Source organism: Macaca fascicularis, chromosome 15 (assembly GCF_037993035.2).
Source record: "Macaca fascicularis isolate 582-1 chromosome 15, T2T-MFA8v1.1".
In the NCBI taxonomy this organism is placed as follows: Eukaryota; Metazoa; Chordata; class Mammalia; order Primates; family Cercopithecidae; genus Macaca; species Macaca fascicularis.
The window spans coordinates 96,515,579-96,537,096 of NC_088389.1; the positions used below are offsets into that span (position 1 = coordinate 96,515,579).

General features: G+C 44.4%; 1 protein-coding gene across 8 annotated transcripts in view; it reads right to left on the reverse strand.

The window, feature by feature from the left end:
* The window catches only part of VLDLR (very low density lipoprotein receptor), a 33,091-nt gene extending 23,585 nt beyond the window's left edge, over positions 1-9,506 (reverse strand). For 7 of the 8 annotated variants that reach the window (XR_012424761.1, XR_012424762.1, XR_012424759.1 and 4 more), the window contains exon 1: positions 8,788-9,506. Coding sequence is in view for 4 of the 8 variants with exons in the window: in XM_074017581.1 (XP_073873682.1) it covers positions 8,788-9,091 (304 nt within the window). In the remaining 4 variants the exon portion in view is untranslated. The remainder of the gene's footprint in view (positions 1-8,787) is intronic. The other variant, XM_005581835.5, reaches the window with a different exon arrangement.
* Positions 9,507-21,518: the final 12,012 nt, after the last annotated feature.

The window sequence follows — 21,518 nt, forward strand, 5'->3', positions numbered from 1 at the left end:
TTTTGAGATCTTTTTCATAAATTCCTTGTCTAGACCAATGTCCTAGAGAGAAACGCAGGGTTTTTAAAGCATATAGAAGTCAGCCTGCCATTGTCTAATTTTCCCTGCAGGGGTTGACTTGGGAGAACAATACATAAGCTTCAGTAAAAAACTGCATAGGCCTTTGAGTAAATACCAAGCCTTCCAGATGGACTACAAATCTCCCTATGGGGCTCTGAGCAGCACCCTGGCAGGAGCACTCCAACATGCATGCCCAGAATATAGAGAAAGTGGCTCTGGTACCAGGCTCACAGTGTACTTCAACCTGCACAGAGGCTCATGCTGCCACACTGCTGGGGCTACCAGGGCTAAGCATTTAATTCTTTCATGCCCTTACTCATTGCTTGAGCATATGGGTGTTATTTGCTGGAATTCCTTCAGTCCATTTGTTCTGGCACTTCTGGGGCCACGAAGGGCATTTATTTTTAGCCTAGTTCACTTTACTGCCTGCCACTTTAATGCCAGTGTTTCTATTTGTAAGCTAAAACTCCTTTCAGGACAAGCAAATTTCTGAGTCAGCAAAAAAGTTTTCCTATGGGGAGAAGGGTTTGTAAGAGGCAAAGTACCACAACAGGTGTTAAGGGAAATGTTCTGAGCTGTCAAGCACAAAGGTTGTGTTCTGGCCTTAAAGTCAGCCTCTGAAACATTGTAAGAACCAGTTTGGGCCAGGCACGGTGGCTCATGCCTGTAATCCCAGCACTTTGGGAGGCTGAGGCAGGCAGATCACCTCAGATCAGGAGTTCAAGACCAGCCTGGTCAACATGGTGAAACCCCGTCTCTACTAAAAATACAAAAACTAGCCAGGCATGGTGGCACACACCTGCAATCCCAGCTACTTGGGAGGCTGAGGCAGGAGAATTGTTTGAACCCGGGAGGTAGAGGTTGCAGTGAGCTGAGATAGTGCCACTGCACTCCAGCCTGGGCAACAAGAGTGAAATTCCACCTCAAAAAAAAAAAAAAAAAAAAAGTTTGGGGGCCACTAAAAAGTGGTGAATATGTAGGCTAATTCTTCTGAGTCACGGAAATAAGTGAATTTTACAGTTCAATTGTCAGTTTTTCCATTTACATCAAATTGATCTTAAGAATCATGGATATAACTGAATCGTTTTTGTTACTGGTCAAACACCGCTCTAAGACTTCACATCTCTTAGCTTTTAAAATTCTTAATCCTGCATGGTTGGCCCTATTATTCCTCTTTTATAGATCAGGAAATCTGCTAGAGAAGGAAAGTATAGTCACTTGTCCCAGATCGCCCTTTGCAGAGCTAGGAGTTGAATCCAGGCACTGGCTCCAGATACTGTGTTAGTAAGCATCAATTTAGATTGAGCCTTGTTGAGATGGAGGCCTGCTTTCCTTACCCATTCTAAGTTTTTAAAAATGTTGCTAGAATTCCTCAGCAAGTCTTCTAAAAGGATTACAGCTCTTGCTTTTCTTGTCTAGGGTTCAAGTCAGAGGAAAGGCCCTCCATCTGATATACCTTGAAAATCGTTAGCTTCTGTGAGCGGTAAACTAAGTCAGTCATTCTCAAGCTTCCGTGTGCATCAGAATCCCCAGGAAGGCTTGTTAAAACAGAATGCTGGGCCCCAGCCTGGATTCTGATTCAGTAGGTCTAGAACAGGGCCTAAGTTTGCATTTCTAATGAGTCAATGTTGACACATGAACTCAATTAATATTGAATTAATGTTGCCAATTTCAGCCCACACTTTGAGAACCACTGCACTAAGGTTAAGAAGCTATAGATTCTACCCATAATGTAAGTGGCTCTTTCATTTTCAGGGTTGTAACATCTACTAATAACACCCTCAAAAGGCCTAAAGTTCATCACAGGAGGGACACAGGAGATAAATACCTCTTTTACAACACACATGATAGTAACACCCGAGTAAAGCCCTCAAAACTATTTTGTAGAAAAAATTTATTTGGGTGTCTTACTAGGCAGAGGTTCTTCTAAAGTCTATCCTTCCCTCCCTGTGTGGTCTATCTCTGATTGGCCCCATTACTTACTCTAAATCAGTACTCCAGAAATAAGCCCTAATTCTTCCCTGACATTTGGCCATCAAGCCGTGGCCATGCCCAAGCCCTCCTCTCTCAACTGATCTAAAGTTAAATCTCTTGTTCCTTTGCCTCCAGGCTGTCACATTCTCTACCCATATCAAGCAACCTAGTGATTCAAGCAACCTAGAATAGCCAAGAATGGGGTCATTTCTCGGCTTACCACTATCTCTAGGATTAAGTTCCCTACTAATTTCCTCAGACTTTTCCCTACTGGTCACCACCCACCATCTGCTATACAGGCTGAGCCAACAGCTCGAAGGGGATCCACTCACTTCCCCATGGCTTTGCCCTTCCTCATGGCTGCTTTGTCTCAGTTTGTTCATGTTGCCCTTGTCCACCCATTCACCAGGAGTGGGCTCAGATTGTATTCTTGAATGAGGCCTCAATGCCTTTTTTGGAAAAACTAGGTATGGTCTGGCTGCTTTCTCATAATAGTCCCTGTCACAGAGCCATCACACAAGGAGATGAGTTCAGCTACCATTTTTCACCTTTAGACACAGAGATCTCCTAAGGCATGGTCTGCAATATACATTTGTAACTCAGGACCTGGTGCGTGACATCCTACATTCTCTAGGCACTAGTTGGTAGTCTTGGGTGCATGAGTTGATTTATTAGTTTACTAATAAAGCTGGTCTCAACTAAAAACTTTTGTCAAAAACATTTTCCCCAGCTTTTCAGAACTTGAAACCAAGTGTGACTGGTTGTTTTACTAGCTAGAATACTTTGAAACACTCTAGGTTATAAAGGTCCCTGTTCCCTATGCCTATGAGGGTACCTTTACCTCATCTTTGTAACAATTTTTTTTTTTATTTTTTGAGACAGAGTCTCGCACTGTAGCCCAGGCTGGACTACAGTGGCGCGATCTCAACTCACTGCAACCTCTGCCTCCCGGGTTCAAGTGATTCTCCTGCCTCAGCCTCCTGAGTAGCTGGGATTACAGGTGCGTGCCACCACACACCGCTCATTTTTTTTGTATTTTTAGTAGAGATGGGCTTGCACTATGTTGGCCAGGCTGGTCTCGAACTCCTGACCTCATGATCCACCCACCTCGGCCTCCCAAAGCACAGGGATTACAGGTGTGAGCCATCACGCCCGGCCTCTTTGTTGCAATTTATCATTTAAAAACAGTGCATTTTCACACACTTGTCTGTCAGAATGAGTGTGTCCCTTTGGGTGTGTTGGCTTCATTTCCATGTGAAAAGAGAGGTTTTGACACCTGAGAAAGTTAGCTGCGGCTAACTGGTAAGGTTAAGAGTTTGATATATCAGATCCAGATTTTACTTCTGACATGTTTTACTGCTCTTTGGTAATACTGGCAGTAATCCATTGTTGCTTGAATCATATCACTTTTGTAGGATTATCTGCAGAGATAGACTCTTTACTGGCTTTTTCATATTAAAGTCTAAGTTCTTGGTGATTTTAGGGAAACTTCATAAGCTAGAACCCAGATAGCACACGGAAACTCCAGCAATCTTCAGCTGCTGTCTGCCTCTTTTATGATTAGGTCTTAAACAATGGATCTGCTCACTCCTCTTCAGAGTTTCTATTCCAAGCAGTCTTCGGCTGTTTCCTGCTTTGATTCCCCCACTAGACTAAGTGCCACGAATGAAGGAACCAGTGCTTTGGTCACTGACCCTGTGCCTGGTGCCATACGGTAGGTACTCAGTAGATATACATCAAGTGGTTTCAAGAAGATGCACAAAGATGACCAGCATCAATCTACAACCTACTTAGTGAACATATAGATCAGTTAATACCTCAGATCTGGGGAAGTCTTTAAGAAAATGAAAGATTAGAGGCAGTCTATAAAATAGAAACCCTGTTTACTCACAGTATGTGGGAGAACTATTAAGTTCCGACATATGATGTAATCACAAATGCTGTCTATCGCCAAGGCTTTGTTAGGTCCCTTGCTTGGCAAATTGCAAGTCCCCCCATCCCCACCACCATGTCTATATACATAAAGGCTACCCAGATGCCCCCCAAGTTGGCAAAATCAGCTGTTCTAGCCAGAGGCTCCATCTTATAGTTTCCAGCATCTCTAAACTACAAAGTAGGCAAAGGATCTCTAAGCAAGCATTGCAACATTTCTAACAGAATCTCCACACTTACCCTCACAGGACCTAGCAGGCATTATCTTGCTTAGAGACCCAAAATAACTATTGGGGCCGGGTGCAGTGGCTCACATCTGTAATCCCAGCACTTTGGGAGGCCGGGTGGATCACGAAGTCAGGAGATCGAGACTATCCTGGCTAACAAGGTGAAACCCCATCTCTACTAAAAATACAAAAAAAGTAGCAGGGCATGGTGGTGGGTGCCTGTAGTCCCAGCTACTCGGGAGGCTGAGGCAGGAGAATAGCGTGAACTCGGGAGGCCGAGCTTGCAGTGAGCCAAGATAGCACCACTGCACTCCAGCCTGGGCGACAGAGCGAGACTCCGTCTCAAAAACAAACAAACAAAAACTATTGGGCCAAGCTTTCCTAGGAGACTTCACTCAATGGGAAAAATATGCTAAATTTATGGTACAGGTTGAGCATACCTAATCCACAATCTGAAATGCTCCAAAATCCAAAACTTTGAGTGCTAACATGATGCCATAAGGGGAAATTCCACACTTGACATCATGTGACAAGTTGCAGTCAAAACTTTGTTTCTTGTATAATATCATTAAAAGTATTCTATAAAATTACCTTCAGGCTATGTGTATAAGGTGTATGTAAAATATAAACGAATTTCATGTTTAGACTTGGGTCCCATCCCCAAGATATCTTATTATGTATGTGTGAATGTCCCAAAATCTGAAAAAATCTAAAATCTGTGGAACCCTTCTGGTTTCAAGTATTTCAGATACGGGACACCCAACCTGTGTTATCACCTGTCATCTCATTTGGTTCCTGCAGTGCGGTTAGTGTCTCTAAGTGGTATTAACAGTGTTTAGAGTTTTTGTTGCAAGCCAATAGAAGAACTTAGCAAAGAGACACCGATTTAGTTTGAAAAATGCAGAGAGTAAAATTGAGATGATTTTTACTTAAAAGCCAGATTCTCCTATAGCTAGGTTAGACTCTGCCCCAGCTCTTCAGAAGAACTGTCAGTCCTCAGATTTTCCAGCCCAAAACTCTTAGGTGGCAGAAAAAATTGTCCCAAATTGTCCCTGGACTACTTACTTCTGCTTAACAAGTCTATCTCGCCCATAACCTCAGTAGACGGTATTTTTGGACTGTTTGCCTTGAAAGCAGTCTATCATGCTGTTGTCCAAGTAGTCTTTTGAGATTAATTAATTAGTAGGGACCAAACTAAGCAATTTTGAATTTAATCAACCAACCATGGAGAGGGCAGTTGTATTAGCCACCACAAGGAGCTCCCTAAGGCAGGCACATTTACGATGAACATCACTATAGACCTCATCAAGCCCTTTAATGCATTAATTTCTTAGGCTAGTATATGAAGGTGGTTTTCCAAATGAAAGTCAGTATCCAAAGTGAATGCAATCATTACTTTAAGTCATGTAGGCAACTGCCTCGTTTTAAGCACTTTTCCATGCACTGAAAAGAACGACTTTATTTACATTCTGTGAGAAATAGAAAATGGGCTAGATATTTAAAATGAATTCTATGCTGTGTGCCAAGTCTTCAAGGTTTGGGATCAAAACCTGAAGCCATACGGCTGGGTACTATCTGTTCCCTTGATCTTATGGTCATGTTCTACTCTAGGAGTCCTTGTTAAGTATCATCAGTTTGTTACCTCTCCTGGAGCTGAAGAGGCTTGTAACAACTTTCTTCCTCTTCCAAAATTGTAATAAAACTAGTCAAGTCAAGTCAAGTTTATGGTTATTCAATTTTATGACAGGTAGAGACACTTGGATCAGGTCTTCACTTCTTTTGAGCATGGAGGCTGTCACCTTTGCTAGCAACATTTAGTGTTAAATAGCAGTCTATTGTACTAAAGTCTTAATATTGGCAGCTCTACTTGACCTTTATACATGCTTTAGGTATCTGGGGACTCAGGCCATAAAAGCAAACAATCAAAACGACACAGGACAGGCACTATAGGTAAATGCCACATAAAGTGGGCAAGAGGGTGATTCAGGGAACAAAGCTACACTAGGTTTCAAGAAGCTGTTACTGCCAAGAAGGGCTTGGCTGGTGACCTTCCTTTATACAGTCCTTGCTCACATGAGTGATCAGGTTTTGATAAGGGTTACTATCGTCATACCTTCATTGGTGGTATCTGGATGAGCCAAGTTTACTTTCCATGCCTTCCAGTTTCTTCCCTCCAGGTCTACTACTACCACCAGTAACACCAACCCACTTCTCACAGTGAGGGAAGTTTCCTTCTACTCTTAGTCTAGTTGCTAGCCATATATGAATAGCTCTCACAAAACCTTGGTTTTTTTAGACTTTGACCTTCAAGAATATATCATACCACAGATCTTAATCCTGACTACTCAGGCTGGAGGAAAATGTCCTAGAACCCCCAGCAATTGTGCAATCAGATATACCAACTTCTCAATAGCTTTAAGTTCCTTGCCAGAGTCTCAGTGCTCACCTGCCTTGTCCAGGAGTACCGTGGAACAGCACCATGTGCCAGTGGAGAGACAGGGCGAGCGTAGAAGCTCCAGGGTAGGAAGTGAGCCCACATACCCTGGGACTTTGAACTTAAGACAGATGCCAGTTGGGATTGGTTTAGAGTCAATACCTGCCTCAGCCCAAATTTCCTCCAGTTCTGAAAGAATCTGCCTCCTTTCCTTTGAAGAATTTGTTTTTTCCATTGTTCATGGCATGTCAAATATTTCACATGTGACAAAGAGGATCCTCACCTGCCTAATACAAGGTGAATATCTGGCTTTGACTAACTCAAGTCAGTTTAGGTGCACTCCTAACATTCTATAAGGTAAAGTTAACCTCTAGTGGAAGGGACATGCAGCAAAAATGAAAGTTTTCTCTCACCTTCCTGGATAATTGTCCCTCCTGGTATACCTTAGTGTTTTGAAATGTTACAAAAGGCATAATACAAGTCATGGCACTATACTGAGAAATCGTTTAATAAGTTAGTATTACTCATCCATTAATGATTAATGCTAGCGTTTGAAAACTCTTGTAAGCAGAGCTTTTCTAGGCTCTCAGGCTTGTTACACATCAGATTCCATGTTCACTACACATTCGTCCTCTTCAAAGAGTCCAGGCAGGGGAAGGCATTTGAGGAGCTTGTGGAGTCTCCTACTTTCCATTGAAAATAACACTTCCCGTGCTGCTCGCTTAGGAGTCCGCGGAACCATGTGATCAACCTAAACGTGATCGCACTGCCAGCCAATCGCAGAGGGCAGAAAGGCCAATCCCAGTTCACACCCTCCGGACAGTGGCAACTAAAGGGCAGGGGCATTCGGAGACGTAAAAACCCCAGGCATTGCCCGAGAGGCTCCTTGACCACAAACTTTAAAGTTCGCTCTCACTTCAGGAGCACGTGACTGCAGGCAGGCAGGGCCCCTTAAGCCACCTGGCTACTGGAGCTAGGGACTCTGGAATGGGTGTTTCGGGCCGGGGCGGCTTTCAGTCCCAATTCCCCGCAGCTGGCAAACAAGCCCCTTGGCGTCACATCTGAAGATCACTTCTGGGACGCGCTAGGATTCTGACTGAGTCCTCTTAGAAGGGCTTCCTGTCGCTTGTCCAGGAAAGTTATGAGGCCCCAAGTGGGAACGTGGCTGAAGACCAGGCAGGGCCCCCAAGCCCCTGCGGCAGACTCTAGGGACCCGACAGTAGTCACACCGCCCTTCTCAACAAGACAGGGCCACACACTCGCTCTCGCGCTGTTCCTTTGATTTATTGTTTAGAATGAAGGCTAATTACAGTCACTAGCCTAGGACTCAATTCCTCTCGAGGAAACGTCAACGGGAAGGAGGATCAGCAAACTAACCTGATTAAGTCTTCGTTCCATTCCCCCTCCCCATTCAGCTACCCGAGAGACCCGAGAGGTTTCCAAATGCCGCCCGAGGCGTGGAAAAGGGAGGGGAGAAGCACCCAGAGGACAGTCCTGCGTAAAGCCCGCTCCTCCCCTACCCCGCACGCCGGAGAGGCGGCCCCGCGCCGGGGGAGACGCAGTCTGGGTGCGCAGACTGCGCACTGCCCGCGGCTCCGCGGAGCCTCCCGGCTGCCGCCCACCGAACGTGCGCCCGCTCACGGCCGCCGGAAGACTCCGAGCCCCGGCCCGCACCTGGCGCCCCGCGTCCCCGGAGGCCCTCACCTTCGCCCACCGTCCGCTCCCACACTCCCTGAGGTTCGAGGCGCGCGCCCCGGGCTGCCGCGCACGTCTCGGCCCTCTACCTCCTTCCTAACACTCCGCCTGGCAGAGGAGGCAGAACCATTGTTCAATGCTCAGAAGCCCACATACCTCAGCCCCTGTCAAGGGGGCGAGAAACGAGGCAAAGCAGCGGCTTTGGGGGAGGCGGTGTGAGGGATCGAAGACTAGTTCAGGCGAGGCGTCAGGACACCCCAAACCCCACTGTTCCCCAAGCCCAGCTCCCTTTAGCCGCGGCGCTGACAGCTCAGAGGCGCCACCACTGAGGGGAGGGAGAGAAGGCAAGAGAGAGCCGAGAGGCGCCTCCTAGGAGGCGGTGGGCAAACGGAGACCTGCGCCTCGGGGTCTCCCGGTGCCCCGGCTGGGTCCCGGCCGCCGGCGGAGGGGCGCGTCCTCACTCACCGGTTCCGGTGGCGCCGCTCTCCCAGGGCGCCCAGCACAGCGCGAGCAGCAGCCAGAGCGCCCAGCGCGCGGACGTGCCCATGGTGCCCGCCTGGATGGTGCCGCCGCCGCCGCCGCCGCCGCCGTTCGCTCCGCACAACAAGTTACCAGCCCTTCCGAAAGGAGGAAGAAGGTGGGGGCGGGGAGGGGAAAGGGGGAGAAGGAGGGGGAAGGAGTTGGGGGGGAAGGGAGCGGGGAACAAGAGGGCACCCCCTCCCCTACAACTTGCACAATCTCCTCCCCACCAGCCAACCCACCCACCCATCCACCTCCCCGGGCTGCAGCAGCAGTGCAAGCCGAGCCTGCGGGCAGAAAATAATGCAGGCGCTGCAGAGGAGGGGAGGGAAGGGGAGGGGAAGGAAGGGAGAGGGGGTGGGGAGCCAAGAGCAGAAGAGAGGACAGAACAGAGAGGAGCCGGTAGCGGAGCACCCACACCGGCGGCGGCTGGAGCTCGGGGTGAGGAGCGGGGAGGGGGCAGGAGGGGGAGTGGTCAACGGGAGGCGCGGCGGGCGGGCGGGAGCGCGGCGGCTTCAGTCCTCCTTTCCCTCGACGCGCTCCTCTTACACGCGCCGGGCAGCTGGGTGCCCGCGCCGGGAGTGTGCGAGTGTGAGCGTGCGTGCATGAGTGACCGTGGTCGTGGCTGTGGCCGCCGCCGCCGCCGTCGCCACCCGGGCTGCTTTAGGGGCCCGGCTGCTCCGCGAGGCCGCCTGGAGCTCACGGGGGCCCGGGGCGGCCGCTGGTTGGCTCGTGCACCGCCCTCGTCTCCAATCCCCGGTGCCTGTCCTAATTTCCTGATCCAGGGAACCTGCCGCCGCAGCAGCTGTGCGCTCTCTACAGTCATTACTGTACCCTCCCGGCAGCCGCCAGCAGAACATGCAGCAGCAGCAGCAGTTAGCGCTGATGCAACTATCGTTGCTATTGCCACTGCCTCCCCACTAACGGGGCGTGCCCCTGGGGGGTACTTGCAGTTTCCAGGGGCAACAATCATCTCTCTACCACCCTCTCCTGCGCCCCTGAGAGAGGATGGTAGGTAGCATCTTCTTCGGGCCTCCTCTCTCCACTCAGAAAGTGATGAAGCTGAGGGGCTCCAAACGTTTGGGGCGCTCAAATGTGGGGTTTGGGATGTCGGTCTCAATCGCACGCTGAGATGCCATTTTCCTAAAAACTAAATGTGTCTTTAAGTGAGAGAGTGTGTATGTTTGAAAGAAAGAGTGCGCGCGGTTGTGACTGCTCCTCTGTAATAGAACAAGACTAAAATAACCCAGCCTGGGATAAGGAGAAGGGAAATTGCTAGCGCAGCTTTGCGTTTGCTCATCAACGATTATAGTTAATTGCTAATTGCACAAAATGATAGTTTGAGGGCCTGTAATTAAAAGCTTAACCTTTTCTTGTTTGGAAGAGACGGGACCCATACGTTTATTCCTCTTGATATACTTTGTAACATTCAATTACAAGAATCGAGGAAAGAATAAAGGAAGCAAAGGCAAGACTCCTAGAAAGGACTGATTCTTCTTTTGTGCCTGACAGTACCTGAGTCTATAATTTGCTTTTTGTGTACTTCAGTTTTCTTGCACACTTAGCCCTGGTTGAGGTGCATTGTCTGCTGTGGTCTGCTAAGCATCTAACCAGAGTGGGAGGGCACATTGAGCGATTTCACTTTCTTAAATAAAAGGTTTTTAGGTATTTTTAAAAAGTTGTTTTTGTCTTGATTCAAACTTGGAAGATTTCAATAATATCATATTCTGACTCTATTCTGTTGGTGATCTGAAGAGTAGTGGGCACTGCCTCACTGTCTTCTCCTTGCCCTGGTTCTTGTGGAAATTTGTCAAGGCTAGCAATCAGGGGAGATGTCTGTTAGGAACTTACTATATCCAGTAAACACACAGGAGAGGAAAATTCCAAGTCAGGATATGTTTCTGTGGGACCAAAGATACCCTGATTGTGACTGCTAAGCCTGAAAGGGCTTAACTCTAGGTATGGAGGGGATCTTGCACTATAGTTCATTTTGAATGCTATTTTGCCCACCCTGTGGTTACATAGTTGATACAAACTGCAGCAGTCACACAGGTTGTATGTGAAACAACTAAAATTTGTTTTTATGACATTTAGTAGTGAAGATGCATGCTGGTGTTATTCACCAAACGGCATCGAGATGTGATGGGAAAACCTTAGTGCCTGATGTCTTTCATATTCTCAGGGTTCTGAAATGCCATCTGATGAGCTGTCGCTGTACACAAGAGGAAAGGAGTAGAGGGGATGGGTGGAATCAATACGAAAAGAGGCATCATTAATAAACAGTCATATGACTTGATTTAATACTTTTCTCAGAGATATAGGTATACTACAAGCTATACATTGATATGGTATAATAAGACTTATCTTTGAAAAACATGTGTGAGTACTTTCTAATTCTCCAAGGGATATAAATAAACTTTCAGTGAACTTAGCTGCAGCTCTATGTTCAATCCTGTAACTTTTTTGTTGACTCAAAATAAAGCATAACTTTTGGCTCCATCTGTGATCGACATATAACTTGGTAAAAATCACTGTGCCGCTCTGTGTCTGCCTTTTGGCCAGTAAACTGAAAATAAAACCGACCCACATTATATCAAAGTGCTCCGTGGCCTCACGGACCAGCTCTCTGCAAGGCATTGTTTATTAGAAGAAAAAGGTTGTATGGAGAAATGCATTTGATTATGATAGAAAGTAGCTAATAACTAAAAAGATAAATTGATAAGTGGAGATGGAAGTGGTTGAACTAACTGAGCTAATTGATCATAAGTGGAGATTGAAATGGTTGAACTAAGTGGGTTCAGATAAGTTGACACTGCTGGATTCCTGATGCCTTCAGGTAAATGCAGAGGCAATCCCATTCACTCCTACAATCCACCACATTCATTTATTTGTTGAAGCAACACATACTGAGCATCCCTCGCTAACAGGCAATGTGCAAAGCAGTGGGCATACAGAAGTGCTTATCTAGGAAGCTCAGCATCTGGTAGGGGAGGCAGGCAAGTGGGCAATTGTAGTACCCTATGTATAGCACTCTGATTAAGAGATGCTTAAAGTGCTATAAGATTGCAGGGAAGAAGCAGCTATTCTGGCTGCAGGATGAGGGTATCAGAAAAGGCTTCACAGAGCGTTTGTTTCCGAGCTTTTTTCATGATTTTTACCCAGTAATCTGAATTCTCCCTACTTCTGGACACATGGTAGGATTGGACATCCTGGCCCCCTTATGGTTGGATGGGGTCCAAAGACTAACTTTGGCTAATTTGTGAGTCTAAGTTACAGGGTGCCACTTTCAGACTGGAGCATTTAATTGCATATAGGAGACCCTCTCTTTTTGTCTGCATGGTGATAAGAAATGTTTAAGAGGTGGCTGCTGCATTAGTCCAGGTCTCTGAGTGATTAGATTCACTTAGAACTACCCATGTGAGTAGTTCCCTGCTGTCTATGTGTCTTTAGCAATGTTCACATAGAGTAGAGGTTAGCAACCTAGGGCTCATGGGCCAAGTCTAGCCAATCACCTGTTTTTGTATGGCCTACAGATAAGAATGATCTTTACATTTAAAAAGAGTTTTACAAAGAAGAGGTATAGTGTACAACAGAGACTGTATGTTGTTCACAAAGCCTAAAATATTTACCATCTAGCTCTTTAGGAAAAACAAAAAACAAAAAACTTGCCATCCCCTGACAGAACGGGTGAGAGAGTAGTAAATCTTTGTCATCTTCACCTACTGAGATTTTGTTACCTCAGCATAACCTAGTGTTAACCTGACTGATACACCAGAGGAAGAGGGAAGGAAAACCACGGTTAGCAGAGGGCACAAAGGCAAAAGAGCAGCATGTATTCAAGGCAATGGAAGGGATTCAGGGTGGTTCAAGGGTGGGGTTCAAGTGGACTAACAATGTGAAGTAAGGCTGAAGAAGAAAGGCAAGGACTGGATTAGCTGGAGTCTAGGGTGTCATGCTAAGGCTTTGGATTTTATCCTATGAACCATAGTAAGAACTTGTGATAGATTGTCATCAGAGGCTTGACATCCAGTTTCTTTTACTCTGACAGTGGTATGGAAAACAACTGGTTTAGGTTGTGGGATAGAGTCAGACTAGAGGAAGAAACATTAGTTAGAGGCCCCAGTAGTGAGGGAGTGCATTAAAGAAAGTAGAGGAGGCCGGGTGCGGTGGCTCACACCTGTAATACCAACACTTTGAGAGGCCGAGGCAGGCAAATCACTTGAGCTCAGGAGTTCAAGACCAGCCTGGGCAACATGGCAAAACCCCACAAAAAATACAAAACACTAGCTGGACATGGTGGTGCGCACCTATAGACTCAGCTACTGGGGGTGGAGGGAGGCCTGAGGCAAGAGAATTGCTTGAGCCCTGGAGGGTGAAGGTGCAGTGAGCTGTGATCATGCCATTATACTGCTGCCTGGGTGACACAGGGAGACCGTATGTCAAATAAAATAAAAATAAAAAATAAGAGGAAGAAACTACTGTTTGATTAGTCAGAAGCATTCAAATAATTCCTCCATGAGATTTTTCTCCTTGTTTTTTTGGCTTTATCTCTTTGACGCATTTTCCAAACATGTATAATCCATGTGTATCACTGGCTATGTCTGCTAAAAGTACAGATTCTCAGGCCCCTCCCTTGATGATCCTTTTTCAATTGGTCTAGGGTAGAGCCCAGGAATCTGTATATGTAACCTTATTTCAGTTGGTTCTTAGAATTAGTCATGATTAAGAAACTGTTTTAGAGAATGACTTCTTCAGTGCCAATTAATTGCTAAGTAGGTTTACTTCTATCATATTTGTGTAACTTAATTTGTCACATTTCTCCTAAGGCAGTAGGTTAGGATCCATCAACCTTAGGGTTGATGCTTGTCATTATTTTTCTTCAAGGTACTTAGACTAATAATATTGGCATCAGAAATAATCTTCAAACCAATTTGCTAGTTTGTAGTACTCATCACTGTGATTTCTACCCCACAGCCTCAGTATAAAAAGGAAGGAGTGAAATGAGCTGTCCTCTTCTAGGGCCATCCCCTTCTGAAGTGTTTCAATGGTAACTTCCCAGGCTTCATTCCATTATTTTCTAACTGTGTGACAGTCCAGGAAAATGAGTGGGATTCACCCCTTCTAGTCTCCATGAGTAGGACCTGATGGTCAAAATCAGTGGGTCACAAATTTTAGCTTCCATCAGAATCACTTGGAAGGCTTGTTAAACCATAGATTGCTGGGCTCCACCTCCAGAGTATCTGAATCAGTAGGCCCAAGAATTTGCATTTTTTATAAGTTCCCAGATGATGTTAATGCCACTGGTCAGGGAGCATACATTGAGAACCACTGTTCTAAACCCATTGACGTTACTCCTCCCCTCAGCTACTGTGATTGGTTTAAGGGCCTCAGCCAGTCAACCTATGGCCTTCCTCTGTTTGCATTGATTGGATGCTTCAGCCCTAAGCACAGTACAAAAGCTGGCTCAGTTACGATGAAGCTCAGGGCTTTTGCTTGGTTAGAAAGCCATTATCTTCTAAGTAATGAGATGTGTGGACGTAAGGCCAGAACTGCTCCTGCCATTTTGCCACCTTGAAGGAAGCCAGCTGGAAGGTGAAACTGACTCATGGAGAAGAGGAAACTGAAATAAATGGCCTCAAATTTGTAAGCCCAAGCCCAGATCAGCTTGTTTCAAAAGCTGCCATTCTGTGATACTTCTCACTTACCTGCACCAAAAAATTCCCTTTGCTGCTGAAGTCAGTTTAGATTGAGTTTTCTCTTACTTGCTACCTAACTGACAGAGGTGCTACCTAACTGACAGGTATGGGCCCAGGATTTCAACAATGTAAGGCTGTGGTCCTCAACCCTGATTGTACATTAAAGTCTCCTGGAGAGCTTTTAAGACTATCAACACAGGAACAGCTCTATCTAGGCCAACTGAATAACATGTCTGGGAGTGGGGCCTGGGCACGAGCAGTTTTTAGCTTTCCAGGTGAGTCTAATGTGCATTCTAATGGTGACTCACTCGGTGTCAAGCCTAAATGCCCTCTTGAGGGATGTAATGTGCTTACTGGAAAGCAATAGGCAAAACTCTGCCCATGGCCACCCAGTGGAAACCACATGGCTAACCCCTCCTGGAGGGCATTCAGAAGAGGAATACAGGTATCAGTAAGGACTGTTTTGAACAACTGTATTCTTATGTAACCTGGCCAAATCAACTCCCCACTCTAAATCCGGGGTTAATGTGGACTTACTATAAATGAATGCTGATTGAGGGTTACAATCTAGTAAGAACAAGGTTTTGAAATTCCAAGGCCAAAGATAATTTTACAGACTGCTTTTGAGCAATTTTAGAAAGAAAAAATGTGGCCAAATGTGGTAAAAATAGTTTCTGGTTGGAGAGAAACTCCAAAATGGGTTGAATATGAGGCTAGACAAATGGTTATTAACTGGGAGCAATTGTAGACCCAATAAATGTTTGTCAATGTCTTGAAACATTTTTCACTGTCATGCCTGGGGGAGATGTACCCTCTACTGGGTAGAGGCCAGGGATGCTGCTGAACATCCTACAGTGCACAGGACTGGGCCCCACAATGAGTTATTCAGTCTAAAATGTCAGTGGGGCCACAGTTGAGACATTCTGAGCTAGACTTAGGAGAAGTCAGATGGCTCTGTATGTGCGAGGTTTTTATCTGGGTTGGGTGGCCTAACAGAAAGATGTTCTACTCACAACAGAGCAAGGACAAACTGGGTTTTGTCCAGTCAATGACAGATGTGAATGCAGTGTCAGAGGAGGTTGTGGGTAGATTTACAGACCTGGGAGATTTAAAGCAAATCACACATAGTTTATGTTTTAAGTTGAAATAGGTCAATGTAGGACACATTCTAGGCTGCATTGTGAACTCACCAGGGTTCTTTGTTTTGTAGGGTTGAGTTTTGTTTCCTTTGGTTTACAATGCAGGAATGAAATACTGGGCCACTTATGTTTGGAAGCTCTGATAATTAATTCCTACGACTCTGGCCCCAAATTTGATTGTTCTAATTTGTCATAAATGTAATTTATAGGAGGTTTTGGAATATAGGGTTATAGCATTTAAAACACTCTGACAATGGGATTTTCTATGGAAATAGAGGCATTGTGGCCTCTACCGAGCCAGTTAAGCATAGATTGCTCATTAGAACATAAGCATTTTAATCTGCAAGGTAGAGTAATGCAGCAAGTTCTTTAAGTACTACCATTTCACCAGGATATTTCATTTTTGAACTTGAAAGAGTTTTGTGGAAGTAGATAGTTGATTTAATGTTTTCTTACTTGGTTATGTAAGGAGGTTTAAGTTCATATTATACTGCTGCTCACATTCCTTGAAGGGCTGAGTTTCTGAATGAATATGCTTCCTTCCAGCCTGGCTATTTGGGAGGGTTATGTCCTAGCAACTCTATATTGTTTTGGAAACACATTTATGAGGAGTTCTAATGCTGATAATGACCATGTCTGCAGAGTGGAGGGGAGGCCCAGTTTTTGAGCCTGGCTTTAGTACATACAGTACATGTGAAAACTGCAAGCAACTCAGAATTGTTGGAGGATAGATCCCAGAGGAGATACCAGAGAGGAAGGCAAGTACAATTAAGGAAGCCATTTGTATATTATTTGTTTATCCCCAAAACATTTAGTAAGCCATTGAAGGTTTGTGATCAAGAGACGATTTGTTTGGATATGTGTATTTAGAAATATGACTATCTGAAAAGGTGATTATGTCTGTATGGGATCTAGAGGGCACTCATGTGGTACTTGAAAGCCTTTGTGTGTTGAATGAATGCAGAGAGGTGGTATTGGTTAATGATTAAGACAGTGGGTGCTGGAGTGAGTTCCTCAGTTCAAAGCCTGGCTCTGACCCTGTGAAATCTTAGGCAAATTATTTAGCCTCTCTTTATGCCTTAGTTTTTTCACCTGAGAAATGGGAATAGGAAGAACACCCACTTCTTATGAGGGTTGGATACATTTATAATAAAGCATTTAGAACAGTGCCTGGCATATAATAAATCAGCAGCTTCGATGTATAAGAGAGGCAATTACAGGTATGGGCCCAGGATTTCTGCAATGTAAGGCTGTGGTCCTCAACCCTGATTGTACATTAAAGTCTCCTGGAGAGCTTTTAAGACTATCAACACAGGAACAGCTCTATCTAGGCCAACTGAATAACATGTCTGGGAGTGGGGCCTGGGCACGAGCAGTTTTTAGCTTTCCAGGTGAGTCTAATGTGCATTCTAATGGTGACTCACTCAGTGTCAAGCCTAAAGCTGTGGCCACTGGGGTATGGAAGGGGAGCTGTGCGGTAGGTTTTGAATGAGAATGCACTCTTAGGGAGACAGGGATATTGTGACTATGGCAGGAGAAACAAATGCAAATTCCTCCTAGTGTTCCAGAACAGCCTCCCAGTTCTCGCTTTGTGCATCCTGCTCCTGGCCCAGCATCTCACATCCAGCTAGATTTGTCAGCTGTAAGGGGGCCAAGGACCATGGGAGGTCAGAAGCTGGGCACAGCTAGACTGTTTGGAACCCAGCTGGCATCTACCTATCAGGTGATGGATTACATATCACTGGTCTCATGCCTTTACAAATCAATCTACCAGCAAGGACTTGTCGAGCACCTTCTGTGGGACCTACAGTGTGCCAGGTGACTGGAGGGCAGCAGCCAGATAGCAATGTGGCTGCTCTTGGGGGTGAGTTGTTATTGTTTTGTTTGCTTTTTCTGCAGGAGCCAAAACTCAGGCTTGTTAAGTGGTAATTGACAGTCCTTTCTTCTAAAGAAGTTTCTCTTGGATTTGCTGCCAATAGGAAGAGTATTATTTCTCAGAGCACTATAGCATTCATTTATCGAGTGCCCACTCAATTATGAGGCATGACAGAGTTTGCCATCTAAAAGAGGAAAGACCACTTAATGATTCCTAGAGTCAAAAGTCTGGAATAAATGGATACACAGATCAAAGAGTTAAGGAGATTCTATTGTAATTGGAGAAGCACTTTTAGCAGGAGCCAGGTCTTCCACTGAGATCTTAAAGGAGCTCTTGAATGAGTTGTGTGGGAGGGAAAGTATGTTTTTGAACGTAAAGAAATAGTCATTTGGCCAGGTGCGGTGGCTCACGCCTGTAATCCCAGCACTTTGGGAGGCCTAGGCGGGCGGATCACCTGAGGTCAGGAGTTTGAGACCAGCCTGACCAACATGGCAAAACCCCCTCTCTACTAAAAGTACAAAAATTAGCCGGGCATGGTGGTGGGCACCTGTAATCCCAACTACTCGGGAAGCTGAAGCAGCAGAATTGCTTGAATCTGGGAGGTGGAGGTTGTAGTGAGCCAAGATTGCACCATTGCACTCCAGCCTGGGCAACAGAGCAAGACTCCATCTCAAAAAAAAAAAAATAAAAATTTTTCAAAAAGATGATTTTCAGCTGTTCCTGTGATAGGATAACAAGGTGTAGGCTGTGGTTTTATTGCTAAACCATGGTGGGAGCAGGTTGAAGACCTGGTAGAAAGTGGAATTCTATTTTGGAATTCTGTTTCCCCTGACCTCAGGAAACATTTGAACTCTCTCAGAAGGCGTGTTTATCACAGCAATTTTCAGGGTCTCGTTGTTTTTCTGAATGGACAAGGCTTGCGTGTGAGAGAAATAAGAAATTTCACCCTTTAGGAGAAGTTTCCTTGTATAGTTGAAGAACTGGTCATGGTTACTGACCCAAATTAAAAGATAATTGATGGTTAATGACCCAAATCAGACCTTGTTCCTAAATTGACTTGGATTTGCTTTAGGAAGAAGATAATGAAAGGTCATTTGGAAGTACCAGAGCAGTCTCATTGTGGATAGAGATGGAGAGGGGAAATGTTGGGATTGGGAGGGGAAACTTGGGGAATGAGACATACTGAGACTGCTATTGACTCTAATATTTGCTTTTTGTATTCTTAGCCATAATACCACAATTGATATTGATAACACCACAATATCAACAGTGTCCTTCTTTGTAATCAAAGCTTTCTACTTTGCTGCTATGAGAAGTAAATACTGTGAAGGCAAAAATTATGATTTAAATACTTGAAGGGCTTACTATGTTTGTGGAATTGAATTGGAATATGGGAAGAGATCTTTTAATCAGGTTTTCTTGGTGAACTCTAGGCACCTTTCAGGGCATCTACAAGGAGGATGGATCATTGTTTAGTTTTCTCTATATTTCTTCTTCCCTCCCTTCCTCTCATTTTCCAGGGACTGCAAGAAAGGACAAAGACAAGATGGAGAGAGAGTTGGCTGGCATAAAGAGTGCTCAAAACACAATGACAGATGCTGGCAAGGACATGGAGAAAAGGGAACTCTTATATGGTGTTGGTGGGAATGTAAATTAGTACAGCCACTATGGAAAATAGTACAGAGTTTCTCAATAAACCAAAAACAGAACTGCCATACTATCCAGCAATTTCATTACTGGGTGTTTATCCAAAAGAAAAGATGTCAGTATGTCAAAGGGATACCTGCACTTGCATGTTTATTGCAGCACTATTCACATTAGCAAAGATATGGAATCAACGTAAGTGCCCATCAATGGATGAATGGACAAAGAAAATGTGGTATAGCTACACAACAGAATCTTATTAAGTTATAAAAAAGAATAAGTTTATGTCATTTGCGGTAACATAGATGGAACTGGAGGTCATTATGCTGAGTGAAATAAGCCAGGAACAGAAAGACAAATATCTCATGTTCTCACACTCATGAGGGAGCTAAAAAAGTTGATCTCAAGGAGATAGAGAGTAGAATGACAGATAGCAGAGGCTAGAAAGGGAATGGAGAGGGGGGATGAAAAAGAGGGGCTGGTTAATGGATACAGATATACAGTTAGACACAAGGAATAAGCTCTAATGTTTGATAGTAAAGTGACCATAGTTAACAAGAATATATTATGTATTTCAAAATAGCTAGGACAGAGAACTTGAAATGTTTCTAACACATAGTAATGATAAATGCTTGAGGTGATGAGTACCCCAAACACCCTGAGTGAAACATTACACCATCTATGCACTAACAAAATATCACAGGCATCCTATAAATATGTCAAGTATTCATATCAGTAAAAACAGTTTTTAAAAAGACTCCTCAAAACAAGCAACAAAAGATACATGAAGGTCATAGGAGATCTCGTCTTTCCTTTGCAGTGACTTCATCATAGACCTTGCCCAGCTAGAGGGGCAGTTTTCTAAATGTGAAACAAAAAAATGATCACTATGTCTTACATAGTATGAGAAGAATGTCTTGAGTTTGTGTGTTGCCTTTCTTCTGAGCAGGTTCAAAGTACTTTGCAAACATGACATCAGTACTCCCTGGGAGGAGGCTGCAGACGAATTCTGAGGAGAATAATCCCTTTTCAGCAGTTAGGAGGAGCTCAGGCACAGATCAGCTACCTCACTGAATTTATGCAAAGTGTCCCCTGACTGTTTTAAGCCTCACACATAGAAGGATGTCATTAATACTTAATGTGGCTAGATGAAGTTTAAGTGAGATCCTTGATGAACTCCATGCCTTATACTTTAAAAAGGCACACTGTACACTTTTATAGTTTATTTTTTTCTTGCCAGTGGCCGTTCTTAGAACTGGCCTTCCTCTAACATCTGTTTGTGGAGCAAGACAAAAATAAAATGAGAACAAAACAAGAGATACCAAGTAGTATTTGTGTTAGCATCACTTGGTACCAAATTGGATCACCTCAGGTAAAACTTGGAGTCTTACAGGACCCTCTGAAGAGGGAAATGAAACATCCTTTTTCCCTCTGTTGTTTTGATTAGGATCTCGTAGCAAAGTATGGCAGGTAAAAATTCTGTTAGTAACTTGAAGGAAAAGTAAATCCATAGTTATAACTTGGCAGCCGTTATAACTTCTTTTTTTGTTTTTCCAAAGAAATTTAAGGAACATCCACTAAAGTTGCTGCTGTTTTCCTTTTTTGATTCTAGCCTCCCTCCTCTAATCCCTGTCCTGTCTTCTGTTTGGTTCTCTTAAGAAATCTCGGGAGGCCCTGCCCATGGGAGAAAGTTTATAGAATATGAAGAGAAATGGAGCTGTGTCTTGTAGATCTAATATTGTTTCCTCTAATCCAGTTCACTTCAGGAGACAATTCATTGGAGAAATTACCGGAAATATTGCAACAAGGATTATTTGGAAATTGAAGGTGAAAACAGGAACTATTCATCAGGTCAAATTCTTTTCCCATTTCCTTTGTCTCTAATATGAACTGGCTTCAGTTGGTTTCTACTAACAGGTCTAATATACTGTCAGATAGAACAGCTCTTCTATTAGAATCTATTTTTTCCTTTTTTGTATATTTTCAAAATGTATTAATGTTATTTTTAATTGACAAATCATAATTGTATACATTTACGGAGTGTGATTTGATGTTTTGATATATGTATACAATGTGACATGATTAAATTAACCTAATTAACATATCTATTACCTCACTCACCTATCATGTTTTATGGTGAGACATTTGAAATTCCCCCTCTAGTTATTCTGAAATATACAGTGCACGATTATTGACTGTAGTCACCCTGTTGTGCAATAGATCTCGAAATCTATTCCTTCTGTTTGATACTTTCTTCTATTTGATCAACAGCTTTCCATTCCCTCCCTCCCCACCTCCCCCAGCCTCTGGTCATCATCAGAA